General features: G+C 36.2%; 1 protein-coding gene across 2 annotated transcripts in view; it reads right to left on the bottom strand.

Moving 5' to 3' along the window:
• The window catches only part of ywhabb (tyrosine 3-monooxygenase/tryptophan 5-monooxygenase activation protein, beta polypeptide b), a 35,465-nt gene extending 30,798 nt beyond the window's left edge, over window positions 1-4,667 (bottom strand). Inside the window, exons 1-2 of one of the 2 annotated variants that reach the window (XM_084087440.1) lie at window positions 4,518-4,667; window positions 1,584-1,883 (exon numbers count right to left, since the gene is read on the bottom strand). In XM_084087440.1, coding sequence (XP_083943566.1) covers window positions 1,584-1,877 — 294 coding nt within the window. In that variant the 5' untranslated portion in view covers window positions 1,878-1,883; window positions 4,518-4,667. The remainder of the gene's footprint in view (window positions 1-1,583; window positions 1,884-4,517) is intronic. The other variant, XM_084087441.1, reaches the window with a different exon arrangement.
• Between the last annotated feature and the right edge of the window lie 16,852 nt (window positions 4,668-21,519).

Here is a 21,519-nt window from a genome sequence, read left to right as displayed (position 1 = left end):
CGCCTCAATATAAAGTTAAGAAAACTAAACAACCAAGAGAAATATGTGTCTACTACCTCAGATTTAACATTTGATCTGTACATCAGCATCGGGGAATAACATAATTTCGGTCACGACAGAGAAAGCTGTGCAAAACTTACATGTACAAAAGTAACAGTGAAGACTTCAATGTAAACACAGCTTTTGTGTCTTTATCAGCTTTTCCATATGATAATCATCACAATTCATCGCCCTGATAATAGTCACAAATAGCCTACTGCTTGCTCCATTTCTGTAATTCAACGAATGAATGAGTCTCTCACCCGTAGCTCTATAGATTTCTTCGTCAACAGCCGCTTGCACCCCCTGCTGGTGAGACCAACTAACAGCTATGGAGATCATCAATCGGCAATCTACTGATATTCCTGCCGTTCCCGGATGTCAAATGTTGAATTTTCTGTCGAATTTGAACCACTGAATTTGTGGAAGTGAATTTGTAAAGCGAAATAAAATGGACCGAAAATTGCCGGTCGAATATTATAGGTTGTATTTTTAAACAGAATGAACATTTTGGAAGTGAAATCTGAAAGGTGAATATGGATTATTGAATTTTTAATAATGAAAATGTGAGTGAAATGTTTTGAATTGAAATATTCCCAGCTTAAATATACAACCATGTTGAATTTCAGCCCATAAAAATGCAAGCCCTGAAAATACAATGCTTAAAAATGCAAGCAGGGTTAATGCAATGCATTTTCAAATAGTGCAATTCAACAAGCTTTTGTTTCAAAAACATTTGTCATTATTATACTTCCATAGAACTGGTAAACAAAAAGTAAATGGTATGCGAAAAATTAAAGCGTTTGCTTTTATATTATTTGTAACAGAAAAGGCAAACAATCAGGCTAAAATACTTTCTCATTTACCATCAACATTCAGCAAATGCGCATCTACATCATTTAAACAAATCTCTGAATATCTAATAAACATTTAATTTAACAAAGCTTGCAGATTAAATGGAATCCAGCTGTGATATCTTGTGAAGGGTGCATTTGTAGCCTGCATAAACGTGTTACTGCGAGTGACGGTCGGTAAATATTTTGTTACCGACCAAATATTTAATATTAATATACTGTAATCACTTGGACTATTTTAACAATGTTTTTACTAACTTTTCTGGACCAGCAGAATGAAATTGCCCAGAAGCCTATGAAGGAGTGAGCCAGCTCTCATAAACGTGTTACTGCGAGTGACGGTCGGTAAATATTTGTTTTCTAATTTATTAAATATTGTATAATTTTTTATTTTTTTTAATTATAGAGGCTATATCGGCCACCCTGCTCTCTAAGATATCGGAATCGGGCATAAAAAAAATATATATATATCGGTCGACCACTTATAGAAATAGATCATTACTTTTTCAGCACTGTAAAGCAATTTGACTGGATGATGGTTTCCGAGCACAGCTTGCAGACGCGACTAATCGATAATCAAATTCATTGTTGATTATTTTCATTATCGGTAATAATCGATTTGTTTTTGCAGCCCTACATTTGATGTCATCATAAAAGGTTTAGAAAGTCAAGAGAAAGAAATGAAGATACCAGCACATCATTGCAGATGTCCTGCAGTTCAGTCTCAATTTTTTCACGGTACTCGCGTGCCATTTGCTGCTTCTTCTCATTCCCCTCGGTTTTCTGCTCAATGCTCGAGATGACACGCCAGGAGGAGCGGCGGGCGCCTACCACGTTCTTGTACGCCACGGAGAGCAGGTTGCGCTCTTCATTCGAAAGCTCCACGCCGCCCTCGGTAACAGCCTTCATAGCTGCTGCCATGTCATCATAGCGCTCGGCCTGTTCAGCGAGCTTGGCTTTCTGCACCAGGTCACTCTTGTCCATTTTACACTGAGAATCAGATACGACTTGGTATGAGGACAGTATTTCACATAAACCACTAAATTAAATGGAATTTAAGGTTTTGAAAGCACAAGACAGAAACATGCAACACACTCAAGACCCCGATAAATTTCAAGCGAAAAAAAACCAAAGAAAGCATTGGTGTGACAAATTTTAATAAAATCAAGCCAAAAGGAAGTTCGTTTGGAGTTTGTAACAGCTTGTCATTTTGTGCAGATACAAGTTGTAATATTATGTTGTATAAATAGCCGATTAAAGGGTTAGTTCACCCAAAAATGAAAATTCTGTCAATAATTACTCACCCTCATGTTGTTCCAACCCAGTAAGACTTTCGTTCATCTTCGGAACACAAATTAAGATATGTTTGATGAAATCTGAGAGCTGTCTCACTCCATAGGCTTCTAGGCAATTTCATTCTGCCGGTCCAGAAAAGTTAGTAAAAACATCGTTAAAATAGTCCAAGTGACTACAGTAGCTCAACCTTAAGTTTATCAAGTGACAAGAATACTTTTTGTGCGCAAAAAAACCCCTAAAATAACGACTTTATTCAACTATTCATTTTCTTCTGTGTGGGCCTCTGATGGGAGTTCATGAGAGCGCCACGACGCATGTGCGAGAACTGAGATGATGACACAGATGGGTCCCGATGTAGCGTTTAAAAAGGTTCTAAAATGTGCATTTCCTGGATGTCCGAATCGTGAGAAACCAACAAGAAAACGTAAAAGTGCCTTACAAATGTCGCAAAATCAATGGCTTACCTTTCACACTTTCCCATCAAATGATCGTGAGCATCATCTTCTCAGTTCTCGCGCGTGCATCTTGGCGCTCTAGTGAACTCACGTCAGAGGCCCACACAGAAGAAAATGAATAGTTGAATAAAGTCATTATTTTTGTTTGTTTTGTGCACACAAGAAGTATTCTTGTCACTTGATAAACTTAAGAATGGAGCCACTGTAATCACTTGGACTATTTTAACGATGTTTTTACTAACTTTTCTGGACCAGCAGAATGAAATTGCCCAGAAGCCTATGAAGAAGTGAGCCAGCTCTCAGATTTCATCAAAAATATCTTAATTTGTGTTCCGAAGATGAACGAAAGTCTTACGGGGTTGGAACAACATGAGGGTGAGTAATTACTGACAGTTTTCATTTTTGGGTGAACTAACCCTTTAATCTCATATAGGATGCATTTCGTTGAGATAATTAACCCACAAAGCACTTCAGTTTACCGGTGTTCATTTTTCAGCTTCAGCTTAGTGCTGTTATTTGAAACAGTAATATTAATTTTAGATCTTTATTTTTTATAAAATATTTCATAGTTTAATTAACAATGTGGTTTAATTCAAATCATTTCATTATTTTCTGTGCATGGGCTATTCCATTTCATTTTTGCACATGCATTTTGATTCTTTATATGCAAGTAATTTATTTACATGTCTGCATTATTCTGGCTTTTTTTGTAAGGCAAAAGTTTTTAGTTTTTATGATAATGAAAGTTGGCCACAGGAGTGTAAAAAATCATTTTAAAAGATAAGTAATCTTACACTGGTTCACAATAGGCTACTGTACTATTTATGTTGAAGTTGAAGCGCTTGGGACATGGCTTTTAATGGTGAGCCTTATTTTTGTAATCAGGTTTTCAAAAAATTATATAAAAATTTGGAATTAGCTTTATCAGCCAATATATTGGTTAATTACTTTTTAATATAAATAATTATAGATATATGCCAAAATTATCATATTAGTGCATCCCTACTTTATTTTGTTATAGCAAGAAAAGCGTGCAGCACATGTTTAACGTTTAACAGCTACCAGCACCATGGGCGGTGTAGGGATGTTCGCCAACAAATTGATAACTAAAACGAATGAGCTTGTGAATCGGAAACGAATCGTGAAATCTGTCAATACCCATCCCTACACAGGTTTGTGATCTCTCACAGTCACAGAGAAGAAAGTGAGAGGAAACTGACAAAAATGTAATGCGATACCAGCAGAAAACATTATGGCATCATGTTTAACTTCCCCCATTATGCTTTTTCGAATATTATTATTTCATGCAGTGTATAATATATAGGTTTATGAATGTAAAATGTCTGCAAAGTTCATCTGAACGACAAACGAAGTTACTCACTTGTCACACATTTACATTTAAAAAGTCTGCTTAAGGGCAAATAACATGAAAAATGCGTAACGTTATTTGAATAGGACTGTGCCGCAACTTTCATAATTTGTCAGTTTCTCGGTCGTGAAGTTCAGCCACTCGATTCAATTTAACTCAGTCATGCTCTGCTGACGTGAACTAGCAGGCTAACCACACATCCTCATTAAAAAATAACAAAATTCTTATAGAATGTGTAATGATTGTCAACCTTCAAAACAATACTGCTAAACATTATACTATAATAAAACACAAAATACAAGCAGTAAGCTCGTATATTTCATTGTAACTATTCACCGCGTCTGGCAGACAGTGAGGCCTGAAGCACTTAGCAACCTGCTAAATCCCTTCGCTGCCCGCAAAAAAAAAAAAGGGGCAATATGACAGTTACGCAATCAAGGGAATGAAAACACGTTATGCAAGACACATGGGGAGGGATATAACGAAAAAGGAAAGTACACTCACGTTCTGAACGGCGTTTACTCTTACTTTAATCGCTAAAAAGACACAATTCTGTTTCCGTGCTCCGCCTTGCTCTTCGGTTGTTCTGGGCAGTACCTCTTTCGCTTACATTGACACTTCCGCTTCCTGCGTGCAAGCCAGTCGGAGAGCCCTAACCCTAATTTCAACCAATGCCACTTATAGCCAACCATGTAGCCAACAGAGAAGCGTAAAAGCTGTACGCAGTCCTGTCCTCTAATGTTCAGCATTTTACGCTAATAGTTTTTATTTTTATTTTTGACATATATAGATTTTACAATGGTAGCCTACATTTTTTTATCCAAGAGAAGTCCGAGTAGGGAATGTCGTGATAGGTGGGATCCATTTACGGCATAACCATCAGTAAATGTGTTGTAGTATTTAATAATAGGCGTAATAATATTGAGTAGTAGGCCTATTGTATATTGCCTAAAGAAAATATACAATATAGATGTTTTCTTTCTTTCTTTCTTTTTTTTTTAATTTTTAAAAAAAAGTATTTTTTGCTTTCACGTTTTACCAATTATAATAATTTTGGATTTAATTGTAATAAGACTGATGCTGATATAATGCATGTTTAAGAATAAAGACTAAATGTACAATTTTAATTACAAATATTGTACTATATTGTTGTTAAAAAAATTATACGTTCTCTCTATGGCTTCCAGGTTTCATCGTTTCAATAAAACAATTAGGCTTGAATTGTAATGTGGAGAGAGAATGCCAGCTCCTGCAAGGACTTCAGATGAAGCAAGCTCTGAATCAGCATGCACCAGTGATACATTTTTCTATATATCCTGCATTTGTTAACAAACATTTATTCATTACTTCAATGAGCTAATTGTTTCGGCCTTTAATACATTGTTTAAATTAATACATTATTAGCTAACTTTGTGATTTGTACATTTCTGAAATACATAACTTGGAGTCGGACACAGTCACCTCTGATGACATATCCCTCTAAATTGTAATGTAGACATGCATTTTCTGTTGATTTATTTTAATGATTTATTTGAATGATGATTGACTGTTGTGTATACCTAATAATGATAGAACACTTTTTAATGAATGAAGATAAACAAAATATGAAGATTTTAAGAAATAAATGTATACTTTCTATGACTTCCAGATTTCAAGAATTAAATTACAAATATATATATATATATATATATATATAAATATAGCTGCGAGCAGCGATTACGGGCCCAAGCCGGTGGCACCGCAACCCCGGTGCCTTTAGTTACCTAAAGGCACCGGGGTGGCGGTACCGCCGGCTTGGGCCCTCCATCGCTGCTCGCAGCTATATTTATATATATATATATATATATATATATACATACATACATACACACACATACATATATATGTATATATATATATATATATATATATATATATATATATATATATATATATATATATATTATTGTTCAAAAGTTTGGGGTCAGTAAGATTTTTAATGTTTTTAGGAGAAGTCTCTTCTGCTCACCAAGGCTGCATTTATTGATTAAAAATACAAACAAAAACAGTAATATTGTGAAATATTATTCCAATTTAAAACAGCTGTTTTCAATTTTTAAATATTTTACATAGTAATTCATTTCTGTGATCAAAGTTGAGTTTTCAGCATCATTACTCCAGTCTTCAGTGTCACATGATCCTTCAGAAATCATACTAATATGATGATTGATGCTCAATAAATATTCATTATTATTTTCAATGTTGAAAACAGTTGTGTACAGATTTTTTTTTTCAAAATGCTTTGATGAATGTTAAGTTCAAAAGAACAGCATATATTTCAAATATATATATTTTTAACATTATAAATGTCTTTACTGTAACTGTTGATCAGTTTAACTCATCCTTCATAAATAAAAGTACTGATTTATTTTATTTATTTCCCCCAAAAATAAAATTGTAATTATTACTAACCCAAAACTTTTGAGCGGTAGTGTTTAACGTTACAAAAGCTTTAGATTTCAGATAAATGCTGTTCTTTTGAACTTTCTATTCATCAAAGACTGTACACAACTGTTTTCGACATTTAAAATAATAATGAATGTTTCTTGAGTATCAATCATCATATTAGAATAATTTCTGAAGGATCATGTGACAGTGACGACTGGAGTAATGATGCTGAAAACTCAGCTTTGATCACAGGAATAAATAACAGTTTAAAATATATTAAAATAGAAAGCAGCCGTTTTAAATTGGAATAATATTTTACAATATTACTGTTTTTGTTTGTATTTTTAATCAAATAAATGCAGCCTTGGTGAGCAGAAGAAACTTCTCTGTTATGTGCGCGCCACAGACTGCACGCACGTCCGCTTAGAGTTCCGCCTTTTGCCTTCCGTCAATATTACGTTATTAGAAAAATATTTTTTTAGAGAATCGATTTTTTGACATTTGTGAATCGATTCAGAATCGTCCACGTCCGCATCGCGATGCATCTAAGAATACATTTTTTCTCCCACCCCTAGATTTCATACAACAGGTTAATAAACAGTTACAATTAAGTCACTTACATTTTAGATTCAATGTTGACTGTTTTTGTTCTGTTTCAGCAGCGAAAATAGTTAAACAAAGATCACGGCAGAACCATCACTTGTTTTCTCATAACTGAACGATTCAGCATTTTTAACGAATCGGTTGACTCAAAGATTGAATGATCAATCCATAAACATCTGTCTTAATCATGATCGACTCATTCGAACGAATCGTTTGAACGAATGAATCAATGACTCGCTTATTAAGATGGATGCCTGGCGACACCTAATGGCGGTTTAGTGTTGTTTAAAAGCATCATTCTTTCCCACATGTGTGTGATTTGTGTGTGCAACATTATCATTATTTTTCTTTCACTATTATATTAGCGATTTAAAAGCACCCACTCGTGTCACACGTCGATTAACCGGTGGGAAAATATCCTCAGACACATACCTAATAAATGTATATTTAAATACAATATTGGCCTACCTGGTAAAAAGTTTTATATACTATTTTGATGTCCTTTTGGACACAAGAGGGCAGTATAGCCCTATGTTTGCTTTTTTGTTGAACCAAATAGCACTAAATAGCCTGTTTTAACTTTTTCATTCTTCTTGAATTGCAAAAACAGAATAAAATGGGTTTAGTTGTGATATTTGTATTCTTTTATATAGAAATAAATGGTATATAATTACATTTTTAGAAGATTTTTAGTGTTTCCTTTTTGGACATTACTTTAATCCCTCGCCATAACAAAACCATTTGAGATATTTATTATCCATTCACAATTTAGCATATTTAATGTAGTTTCATCATGTTGAAAAAGTTTGGTACGAATAAAATAAATAGTTTAAGAGGAGTGGCTAAAAATTCAGAGGCTGATTTTGCAAAAAAATTCACATTCAGACCAAAATATCTGACTTCCTGATGGCCAGAGCTATTGAATGTAAATTAGAAAGTTGTCCGGCTTGATGAGAACAATATACAAACTGTTTTTTCTTTACTGTAGTTAAAACTAACCCCCCCACTTTTGTCAAAAGCATGTTGAAAGTGACACACTTCCTGCTGCCAGTTGGTGGCGCTATAACTTTGACTCACAATAGCTACATCCATCTGATCGGCCTCTTACCACGAACACACTGCTGAAGTTTCATCAAGATCAGTTAATGTATGCAGAAGTTATTCCACTTCCGTGTTTCTCTTTTCTCGCCATAAATTCGATTCCTCGCCACAGCCAAACCGTTCGAGATATCAAAAATCCGTCCGCAATTTAGCATCCTCAAAGTCTTGACTACATGCACACCGAGTTTGAAGGGGACACGGTGAATTTTCTAGGAGGAGTATTTCACATTCCACAGCAAGCGTTTTCCAAACAACCCATAATAGCCGACTTCCTGTTGGGCTGGCGTAAAACTTGACCGGGGTAAAGTTGTTCGGCCCGATGAGATCTATATGTGTACCGAGTTTCATATTAATTCATGCGAGCGTGTTTGATATATGGATCAAGTTTTAGAACCCCGTTCAAGGGGGCGCTGTTGAGCCCCCCAGCCACGCCCGGGTACCAGCTTCAGCCCGGCCCTGATGGCCGTGGGTTCTGACCTGTGTGCAAAGTTTCAAGAGTTTTTGAGCACGTTAAGGACCCCAAAAGCCCCTGAAACCTTGATTAACAATATAAAAGCAATAGTCAAATCCCCCCCTCCCCTCACACACACACAGACACAGAGAGAGGGAGAGAAAATTCTTCAGAAAATCCACATTCAAACCAAAATATCTCTCTTCCTGTTGGTCGGAGATGGTTCATGTAAATTAGAAAGTTGTCCGTCTTGATGAGAACAATACACATACCAAGTTTTGTGATTCTAGGAAAAACTAAGCCCCCATTTTTGACTAAAGGTGGCGCTACTGAGCCATTCCACCACGCCCGTTTCTGAAACTTTGCACATGTCTACGGGCTAATAAATGTGATGTGTCTGTTGAGTTTCATGCAATTTCAAGTATGTTAAGAGTCTCAAAAGCATCAAAAAATAATATTAAAGTTTGATGCGTTGCCACGGCAACAGTATCTAAGATATCAATAATCCTTTCACAGGTTTACATCTGCCGTGTGTCTACATTGTACGCATAAAGTTTGAAGCAAATCGGGTAAAAATAAGACACTGATTTCAAAGCATTTTGAAAGTGATGTACTTCCTGCTGCCTGTTGGTGGCGCTATAACTTTGACTCACAATGGTCACATCCATGTGATCGGCCTCTTACAACGAACACACTGCTGAAGTTTCATCAAGATCAGTTAATGTATGCAGAAGTTATAACACACTTCCTGTTTCATTTTTTCGCCATAAATTTGTTTCCTCGCCACGGCCAAACCGTTCGAGATATCAAAAATCCGTCCGCAATTTAGCATCCTCAATGTCTTGACTTCATGCACACCGAGTTTGGAGGCGAATCGATGAATTCCCTAGGAGGAGTACATTAAATTCCACAGCATGCGTTTCCAAACAACGCTAAATAGCCAACTTCCTGTTTGGCTGGCGTAAAACTTAGAGCACGAAAGTTGTTCGGCCCAATGAGATCTATATGTGTACCGAGTTTCATATTATTACATGCAAGCGTGTTTGATTTATGGACACGTGTTTGGATCCCGTTCCAGGGGGCGCTGTCGAGCCCCCCTGCCACGCCCGGGTACCAGCTTCAGTCCGGCCCTGATGGCCGCGGGTTCTGACGTGTGTGCAAAATTTCAAGAGTTTTCGAGCATGTTAAGGGCCCCAAAAGTGCCCGAAAGGTTGACAAAATAATAATAATAATAATAAATATAGCTGCGAGCAGCGATTACGGGCCCAAGCCGGTGGCACCGCAACCCCGGTGCCTTTAGGTAAAAACGGTACCGCCGGCTTTGGCCCTCCATCGCTGCTCGCAGCTATATTTATGTATATATATATATATATATATATATATATATATATTACCGTTCAAAAGTTTGGGGTCAGTAAGATTTTTAATGTTTTTAGGAGAAGTCTCTTCTGCTTACCAAGGCTGCATTTATTTGATTAAAAATACAAACAAAAACTGTAATATTGTGAAATATTATTCCAATTTAAAACAGCTATTTTCAATTTTAAAATATTTTACATAGTAATTAATTTCTGTGATCAAAGTTGAGTTTTCAGCATCATTACTCCAGTCTTCAGTGTCACATGATCCTTCAGAAATCATTCTAATATGATGATTGATGCTCAATAAATATTCATTATTATTTTCAATGTTGAAAACAGTTGTGTACAGATTTTTTTTATCAAAATGCTTTGATGAATGTAAAGTTCAAAAGAACAGCATTTATTTCAAATATAATTTTTTTAACATTATAAATATCTTTACTGTAACTGTTGATCAGTTTAACTCATCCTTCATAAATAAAAGTATTGATTTATTTTATTTCTTTCCCCCAAAAATAAAATTTAAATTATTACTAACCCCAAACTTTTGAGCGGTAGTGTTATGTTACAAAAGCTTTAGATTTCAGATAAATGCTGTTCTTTTGAACTTTCTATTCATCAAAGACTGTACACAACTGTTTTCGACATTTAAAATAATAATGAATGTTTCTTGAGCATCAATCATCATATTAGAATAATTTCTGAAGGATCATGTGACAGTGACTCCGCTTTGATCACAGGAATAAATAACAGTTTAAAATATATTAAAATAGAAAGCAGCTGTTTTAAATTGGAATAATATTTTACAATATTACTGTTTTTGTTTGTATTTTTAAATCAAATAAATGCAGCCTTGGTGAGCAGAAGAAACTTCTCTGTTATGTGCGCGCCACAGACTGCACGCACGTCCGCTTAAGAGTTCCGCCTTTTGCGTTCCGTCAATATTACGTTATTAGAAAAATATTTTTTTAGAGAATCGATTTTTTGACATTTGTGAATTGATTCAGAATCGTCCACGTCCGCATCGCGATGCATCTAAGAATCAATTTTTTCTCCCACCCCTAGATTTCATACAACAGGTTAATAAACAGTTACAATTAAGTCACTTACATTTTAGATGCAGTATTGACTGTTTTTGTTCTGTTTCAGCAGCGAAAATAGTTAAAGATCACAGCAGAACCATCACGCATCACGTGTTTTCTCATAACTGAACGATTCAGCATTTTTAAGGAATCGGTTGACTCAAAGTTTGAATGATCAATCCATAAACATCTGTCTTAATCATGATCGACTCATTCGAACGAATCGTTTGAACGACTGAATCAATGACTCGCTTATTAAGATGGATGCCTGGCGACACCTAATGGCGGTTTAGTGTTGTTTAAAAGCATCATTCTTTCCAACGTGTGTGTGATTTGTGTGTGCAACATTATCAATGTCAGTGTGGAAGTCTGTATTTTTCTTTCACTTTTATATTAGCAATTTAAAAGCACCCGCTTGTGTCACACGTCGAATAACCGGTGGGAAAATATCCTCAGACACATACCTAATAAATGTATCTTTAAATAGAATATTGGCCTACCTGGTAAAAAGTTTTATATACTATTTTGATGTGCTTTTGGACACAAGAGGGCAGTATAGCCCTATGTATGACTTGTTTTTTTTTTTTTTTTAATTTACTGTTTTTAATTTTAGAATAAAATTAGAATAAAATTCTTTTTAAAAACAGGATAAAATGGGTTTAGTTGTGATATTTGTATACTTTTATATAGAAATAAATGGTATATAATTACATTTTTAGAAGATTTTAGGCTTTTAGTGTTTCCTTTTTGGACATTATTTTAATCCCTCGCCATAGCAAAACCGTTTGAGATATTTATTATTCTTTCACAATTTAGCATATTTAATGTATTTTCATCACGTTGAAAAAGTCTGGTGGGAATAAAATAAATAGTGTAAGAGGAGTGGCTAAAAATTCAGAGGCTGATTTTGCAAAAAAAATCCACATTCAGACCAAAATATCTGACTTCCTGATGGCCGGAGCTAATGAATGTAAATTAGAAAGTTGTCCGGCTTGATGAGAACAATATAAAAACTATTTTTTTTTTACTGTACTTAAAACTAACCCCCCCATTTTGTCAAAAGCATTTTGAAAGTGACACAGTTCCTGTTGCCAGTTGGTGGCGCTATAACTTTGACTCACAATAGTTGCATCCATCTGACCGGCCTCTTACCACGAACACACTGCTGAAGTTTCATCAAGATCAGTTAATGTCTGCAGAAGTTATAACACTTCGTGTCTCTCTTTTCTCGCCATAAATTTGTTTCCTCGCCACGGCCAAACCGTTCGAGATATCAAAAATCTGTCCGCAATTTAGCATCCTCAATGTCTTGACTTCATGCACACCGAGTTTGGTGGGGATGGGATGAATTTTCTAGGAGGAGTATTTCACATTCCACAGCAAGCGTTTTCCAAACAACCCATAATAGCTGACTTCCTGTTGGGCTGGCGTGAAACTTGACAGAGGGAAAGTTGTTCGGCCCGATGAGATCTATATGTGTACCGAGTTTCATATTAATTCATGCAAGCGTGTTTGATATATGGACCAAGTTTTCAGACCCCGTTCAAGGGGGCGCTGTTGAGCCCCCCTGGCACGCCCGTTTCTGAAACTTTTCACATGTCTACTGGCTAATAAATGGGATGTATCTGTCGAGTTTCATCCAATTTCATGCATGCTAAGAGTCTCAAACGCATCCGAAAAGAATATTAAAGTTTGATGCGTTGCCACGGCAACAGTATCTAAGATATCAATAATCCTTTCACAGGTCTACATCTGCCGTGTGTCTACATTATACACATAAAGTTTGAAGCAAATCGGGTAAACATAAGAGGGTGACTTCAAAGAATTTTGAAAGTGACACACTTCCTGCTGCCAGTTGGTGGCGCTATAACTTTGACTCACAATAGTCACATCAATGTGATCGGCCTCTGAAAACGAACACACTGCTGAAGTTTTATCAAGATCAGTTAATGTATGCAGAAGTTATAACACACTTCCTGTTTCTCTTTTCTCGCCATAAATTCGTTTCCTCGCCACGGCCAAACCGTTCAAGATATCAAAAATCCGTCCGCAATTTAGCATCTTCAATGTCTTGACTTCACGTTGACCGAGTTTGGTGGGGATCGGATGAATTCTGTAGGAGGAGTACATTAAATTCCACAGCATGCGTTTTTCAAACAACGCATAATAGCTGACTTCCTGTTGGGCGGAGCTAATAACATAGAGCGCGGAAGTTGTTCGGCCCGATGAGATCTATAAGTGTACCGAGTTTCATATTAATTCATCCAAGCGTGTTTGATATATGGACCAAGTTTTCGGACCCCATTCAAGGGGGCGCTGTTGAGCCCCCCTGCCACGCCCGGGTACCAGCTTCAGCCCGGCCCTGATGGCCGCGGGTTCTGACCTGTGTGCAAAGTTTGAAGAGTTTTCGAGCATGTTAAGGCCCCCAAAAGTGCCCGAGAAGTAGAAAAAAAATAATAATAATAAAAAATATAGCTGCGAGCAGCGATTACGGGCCCAAGCCGGTGGCACCGCAACCCCGGTGCCTTTAGTTACCTAAAGGCACCGGGGTGGCGGTACCGCCGGCTTGGGCCCTCCATCGCTGCTCGCAGCTATATTTATATATATATATATATATATATATATATATATATATATATATATATATATACATACACACACATACATATATATGTATATATATATATATATATATATATATATATATATATATATATATATATATATATATTATTGTTCAAAAGTTTGGGGTCAGTAAGATTTTTAATGTTTTTAGGAGAAGTCTCTTCTGCTCACCAAGGCTGCATTTATTGATTAAAAATACAAACAAAAACAGTAATATTGTGAAATATTATTCCAATTTAAAACAGCTGTTTTCAATTTTTAAATATTTTACATAGTAATTCATTTCTGTGATCAAAGTTGAGTTTTCAGCATCATTACTCCAGTCTTCAGTGTCACATGATCCTTCAGAAATCATACTAATATGATGATTGATGCTCAATAAATATTCATTATTATTTTCAATGTTGAAAACAGTTGTGTACAGATTTTTTTTTTCAAAATGCTTTGATGAATGTTAAGTTCAAAAGAACAGCATATATTTCAAATATATATATTTTTAACATTATAAATGTCTTTACTGTAACTGTTGATCAGTTTAACTCATCCTTCATAAATAAAAGTACTGATTTATTTTATTTATTTCCCCCAAAAATAAAATTGTAATTATTACTAACCCAAAACTTTTGAGCGGTAGTGTTTAACGTTACAAAAGCTTTAGATTTCAGATAAATGCTGTTCTTTTGAACTTTCTATTCATCAAAGACTGTACACAACTGTTTTCGACATTTAAAATAATAATGAATGTTTCTTGAGTATCAATCATCATATTAGAATAATTTCTGAAGGATCATGTGACAGTGACGACTGGAGTAATGATGCTGAAAACTCAGCTTTGATCACAGGAATAAATAACAGTTTAAAATATATTAAAATAGAAAGCAGCCGTTTTAAATTGGAATAATATTTTACAATATTACTGTTTTTGTTTGTATTTTTAATCAAATAAATGCAGCCTTGGTGAGCAGAAGAAACTTCTCTGTTATGTGCGCGCCACAGACTGCACGCACGTCCGCTTAGAGTTCCGCCTTTTGCCTTCCGTCAATATTACGTTATTAGAAAAATATTTTTTTAGAGAATCGATTTTTTGACATTTGTGAATCGATTCAGAATCGTCCACGTCCGCATCGCGATGCATCTAAGAATACATTTTTTCTCCCACCCCTAGATTTCATACAACAGGTTAATAAACAGTTACAATTAAGTCACTTACATTTTAGATTCAATGTTGACTGTTTTTGTTCTGTTTCAGCAGCGAAAATAGTTAAACAAAGATCACGGCAGAACCATCACGTGTTTTCTCATAACTGAACGATTCAGCATTTTTAACGAATCGGTTGACTCAAAGATTGAATGATCAATCCATAAACATCTGTCTTAATCATGATCGACTCATTCGAACGAATCGTTTGAACGAATGAATCAATGACTCGCTTATTAAGATGGATGCCTGGCGACACCTAATGGCGGTTTAGTGTTGTTTAAAAGCATCATTCTTTCCCACATGTGTGTGATTTGTGTGTGCAACATTATCATTATTTTTCTTTCACTATTATATTAGCGATTTAAAAGCACCCACTCGTGTCACACGTCGATTAACCGGTGGGAAAATATCCTCAGACACATACCTAATAAATGTATATTTAAATACAATATTGGCCTACCTGGTAAAAAGTTTTATATACTATTTTGATGTCCTTTTGGACACAAGAGGGCAGTATAGCCCTATGTTTGCTTTTTTGTTGAACCAAATAGCACTAAATAGCCTGTTTTAACTTTTTCATTCTTCTTGAATTGCAAAAACAGAATAAAATGGGTTTAGTTGTGATATTTGTATTCTTTTATATAGAAATAAATGGTATATAATTACATTTTTAGAAGATTTTTAGTGTTTCCTTTTTGGACATTACTTTAATCCCTCGCCATAGCAAAACCATTTGAGATATTTATTATCCATTCACAATTTAGCATATTTAATGTAGTTTCATCATGTTGAAAAAGTTTGGTACGAATAAAATAAATAGTTTAAGAGGAGTGGCTAAAAATTCAGAGGCTGATTTTGCAAAAAAATTCACATTCAGACCAAAATATCTGACTTCCTGATGGCCAGAGCTATTGAATGTAAATTAGAAAGTTGTCCGGCTTGATGAGAACAATATACAAACTGTTTTTTCTTTACTGTAGTTAAAACTAACCCCCCCACTTTTGTCAAAAGCATGTTGAAAGTGACACACTTCCTGCTGCCAGTTGGTGGCGCTATAACTTTGACTCACAATAGCTACATCCATCTGATCGGCCTCTTACCACGAACACACTGCTGAAGTTTCATCAAGATCAGTTAATGTATGCAGAAGTTATTCCACTTCCGTGTTTCTCTTTTCTCGCCATAAATTCGATTCCTCGCCACAGCCAAACCGTTCGAGATATCAAAAATCCGTCCGCAATTTAGCATCCTCAAAGTCTTGACTACATGCACACCGAGTTTGAAGGGGACACGGTGAATTTTCTAGGAGGAGTATTTCACATTCCACAGCAAGCGTTTTCCAAACAACCCATAATAGCCGACTTCCTGTTGGGCTGGCGTAAAACTTGACCGGGGTAAAGTTGTTCGGCCCGATGAGATCTATATGTGTACCGAGTTTCATATTAATTCATGCGAGCGTGTTTGATATATGGATCAAGTTTTAGAACCCCGTTCAAGGGGGCGCTGTTGAGCCCCCCAGCCACGCCCGGGTACCAGCTTCAGCCCGGCCCTGATGGCCGTGGGTTCTGACCTGTGTGCAAAGTTTCAAGAGTTTTTGAGCACGTTAAGGACCCCAAAAGCCCCTGAAACCTTGATTAACAATATAAAAGCAATAGTCAAATCCCCCCCTCCCCTCACACACACACAGACACAGAGAGAGGGAGAGAAAATTCTTCAGAAAATCCACATTCAAACCAAAATATCTCTCTTCCTGTTGGTCGGAGATGGTTCATGTAAATTAGAAAGTTGTCCGTCTTGATGAGAACAATACACATACCAAGTTTTGTGATTCTAGGAAAAACTAAGCCCCCATTTTTGACTAAAGGTGGCGCTACTGAGCCATTCCACCACGCCCGTTTCTGAAACTTTGCACATGTCTACGGGCTAATAAATGTGATGTGTCTGTTGAGTTTCATGCAATTTCAAGTATGTTAAGAGTCTCAAAAGCATCAAAAAATAATATTAAAGTTTGATGCGTTGCCACGGCAACAGTATCTAAGATATCAATAATCCTTTCACAGGTTTACATCTGCCGTGTGTCTACATTGTACGCATAAAGTTTGAAGCAAATCGGGTAAAAATAAGACACTGATTTCAAAGCATTTTGAAAGTGATGTACTTCCTGCTGCCTGTTGGTGGCGCTATAACTTTGACTCACAATAGTCACATCCATGTGATCGGCCTCTTACAACGAACACACTGCTGAAGTTTCATCAAGATCAGTTAATGTATGCAGAAGTTATAACACACTTCCTGTTTCATTTTTTCGCCATAAATTTGTTTCCTCGCCACGGCCAAACCGTTCGAGATATCAAAAATCCGTCCGCAATTTAGCATCCTCAATGTCTTGACTTCATGCACACCGAGTTTGGAGGCGAATCGATGAATTCCCTAGGAGGAGTACATTAAATTCCACAGCATGCGTTTCCAAACAACGCTAAATAGCCAACTTCCTGTTTGGCTGGCGTAAAACTTAGAGCACGAAAGTTGTTCGGCCCAATGAGATCTATATGTGTACCGAGTTTCATATTATTACATGCAAGCGTGTTTGATTTATGGACACGTGTTTGGATCCCGTTCCAGGGGGCGCTGTCGAGCCCCCCTGCCACGCCCGGGTACCAGCTTCAGTCCGGCCCTGATGGCCGCGGGTTCTGACGTGTGTGCAAAATTTCAAGAGTTTTCGAGCATGTTAAGGGCCCCAAAAGTGCCCGAAAGGTTGACAAAATAATAATAATAATAATAATAATAATAATAAATATAGCTGCGAGCAGCGATTACGGGCCCAAGCCGGTGGCACCGCAACCCCGGTGCCTTTAGTTACCTAAAGGCACCGGGGTGGCGGTACCGCCGGCTTTGGCCCTCCATCGCTGCTCGCAGCTATATTTATATATATATATATATATATATATATATATATATATATATATATATATATATATATATATATATACACACACATACATATATATATATATATATATATATATATATATATATATTATTGTTCAAAAGTTTGGGGTCAGTAAGATTTTTAATGTTTTTAGGAGAAGTCTCTTCTGCTCACCAAGGCTGCATTTATTGATTAAAAATACAAACAAAAACAGTAATATTGTGAAATATTATTCCAATTTAAAACAGCTGTTTTCAATTTTTAAATATTTTACATAGTAATTCATTTCTGTGATCAAAGTTGAGTTTTCAGCATCATTACTCCACTCTTCAGTGTCACATGATCCTTCAGAAATCATACTAATATGATGATTGATGCTCAATAAATATTCATTATTATTTTCAATGTTGAAAACAGTTGTGTACAGATTTTTTTTTTTTTCAAAATGCTTTGATGAATGTAAAGTTCAAAAGAACAGCATATATTTCAAATATATATATTTTTAACATTATAAATGTCTTTACTGTAACTGTTGATCAGTTTAACTCATCCTTCATAAATAAAAGTACTGATTTATTTTATTTATTTCCCCAAAAAATAAAATTTTAATTATTACTAACCCAAAACTTTTGAGCGGTAGTGTTTAACGTTACAAAAGCTTTAGATTTCAGATAAATGCTGTTCTTTTGAACTTTCTATTCATCAAAGACTGTACACAACTGTTTTCGACATTTAAAATAATAATGAATGTTTCTTGAGTATCAATCATCATATTAGAATAATTTCTGAAGGATCATGTGACAGTGACGACTGGAGTAATGATGCTGAAAACTCAGCTTTGATCACAGGAATAAATAACAGTTTAAAATATATTAAAATAGAAAGCAGCTGTTTTAAATTGGAATAATATTTTACAATATTACTGTTTTTGTTTGTATTTTTAATCAAATAAATGCAGCCTTGGTGAGCAGAAGAAACTTCTCTGTTATGTGCGCGCCACAGACTGCACGCACGTCCGCTTAGAGTTCCGCCTTTTGCCTTCCGTCAATATTACGTTATTAGAAAAATATTTTTTTAGAGAATCGATTTTTTGACATTTGTGAATCGATTCAGAATCGTCCACGTCCGCATCGCGATGCATCTAAGAATAAATTTTTTCTCCCACCCCTAGATTTCATACAACAGGTTAATAAACAGTTACAATTAAGTCACTTACATTTTAGATGCAATGTTGACTGTTTTTGTTCTGTTTCAGCAGCGAAAATAGTTAAACAAAGATCACGGCAGAACCATCACGCATCACGTGTTTTCTCATAACTGAACGATTCAGCATTTTTAACGAATCGGTTGACTCAAAGATTGAATGATCAATCCATAAACATCTGTCTTAATCATGATCGACTCATTCGAACGAATCGTTTGAACGAATGAATCAATGACTCGCTTATTAAGATGGATGCCTGGCGACACCTAATGGCGGTTTAGTGTTGTTTAAAAGCATCATTCTTTCCCACATGTGTGTGATTTGTGTGTGCAACATTATCATTATTTTTCTTTCACTATTATATTAGCGATTTAAAAGCACCCACTCGTGTCACACGTCGATTAACCGGTGGGAAAATATCCTCAGACACATACCTAATAAATGTATATTTAAATACAATATTGGCCTACCTGGTAAAAAGTTTTATATACTATTTTGATGTCCTTTTGGACACAAGAGGGCAGTATAGCCCTATGTTTGCTTTTTTGTTGAACCAAATAGCACTAAATAGCCTGTTTTAACTTTTTCATTCTTCTTGAATTGCAAAAACAGAATAAAATGGGTTTAGTTGTGATATTTGTATTCTTTTATATAGAAATAAATGGTATATAATTACATTTTTAGAAGATTTTTAGTGTTTCCTTTTTGGACATTACTTTAATCCCTCGCCATAGCAAAACCATTTGAGATATTTATTATCCATTCACAATTTAGCATATTTAATGTAGTTTCATCATGTTGAAAAAGTTTGGTACGAATAAAATAAATAGTTTAAGAGGAGTGGCTAAAAATTCAGAGGCTGATTTTGCAAAAAAATTCACATTCAGACCAAAATATCTGACTTCCTGATGGCCAGAGCTATTGAATGTAAATTAGAAAGTTGTCCGGCTTGATGAGAACAATATACAAACTGTTTTTTCTTTACTGTAGTTAAAACTAACCCCCCCACTTTTGTCAAAAGCATGTTGAAAGTGACACACTTCCTGCTGCCAGTTGGTGGCGCTATAACTTTGACTCACAATAGCTACATCCATCTGATCGGCCTCTTACCACGAACACACTGCTGAAGTTTCATCAAGATCAGTTAATGTATGCAGAAGTTATTCCACTTCCGTGTTTCTCTTTTCTCGCCATAAATTCGATTCCTCGCCACAGCCAAACCGTTCGAGATATCAAAAATCCGTCCGCAATTTAGCATCCTCAAAGTCTTGACTACATGCACACCGAGTTTGAAGGGGACACGGTGAATTTTCTAGGAGGAGTATTTCACATTCCACAGCAAGCGTTTTCCAAACAACCCATAATAGCCGACTTCCTGTTGGGCTGGCGTAAAACTTGACCGGGGTAAAGTTGTTCGGCCCGATGAGATCTATATGTGTACCGAGTTTCATATTAATTCATGCGAGCGTGTTTGATATATGGATCAAGTTTTAGAACCCCGTTCAAGGGGGCGCTGTTGAGCCCCCCAGCCACGCCCGGGTACCAGCTTCAGCCCGGCCCTGATGGCCGTGGGTTCTGACCTGTGTGCAAAGTTTCAAGAGTTTTTGAGCACGTTAAGGACCCCAAAAGCCCCTGAAACCTTGATTAACAATATAAAAGCAATAGTCAAATCCCCCCCTCCCCTCACACACACACAGACACAGAGAGAGGGAGAGAAAATTCTTCAGAAAATCCACATTCAAACCAAAATATCTCTCTTCCTGTTGGTCGGAGATGGTTCATGTAAATTAGAAAGTTGTCCGTCTTGATGAGAACAATACACATACCAAGTTTTGTGATTCTAGGAAAAACTAAGCCCCCATTTTTGACTAAAGGTGGCGCTACTGAGCCATTCCACCACGCCCGTTTCTGAAACTTTGCACATGTCTACGGGCTAATAAATGTGATGTGTCTGTTGAGTTTCATGCAATTTCAAGTATGTTAAGAGTCTCAAAAGCATCAAAAAATAATATTAAAGTTTGATGCGTTGCCACGGCAACAGTATCTAAGATATCAATAATCCTTTCACAGGTTTACATCTGCCGTGTGTCTACATTGTACGCATAAAGTTTGAAGCAAATCGGGTAAAAATAAGACACTGATTTCAAAGCATTTTGAAAGTGATGTACTTCCTGCTGCCTGTTGGTGGCGCTATAACTTTGACTCACAATAGTCACATCCATGTGATCGGCCTCTTACAACGAACACACTGCTGAAGTTTCATCAAGATCAGTTAATGTATGCAGAAGTTATAACACACTTCCTGTTTCATTTTTTCGCCATAAATTTGTTTCCTCGCCACGGCCAAACCGTTCGAGATATCAAAAATCCGTCCGCAATTTAGCATCCTCAATGTCTTGACTTCATGCACACCGAGTTTGGAGGCGAATCGATGAATTCCCTAGGAGGAGTACATTAAATTCCACAGCATGCGTTTCCAAACAACGCTAAATAGCCAACTTCCTGTTTGGCTGGCGTAAAAC

The sequence above is a fragment of the Abramis brama genome, assembly GCF_963993115.1.
Source record: "Abramis brama genome assembly, chromosome: 16".
Taxonomy (NCBI): Eukaryota; Metazoa; Chordata; class Actinopteri; order Cypriniformes; family Leuciscidae; genus Abramis; species Abramis brama.
This window is presented reverse-complemented; position numbering and strand designations above follow the sequence as displayed.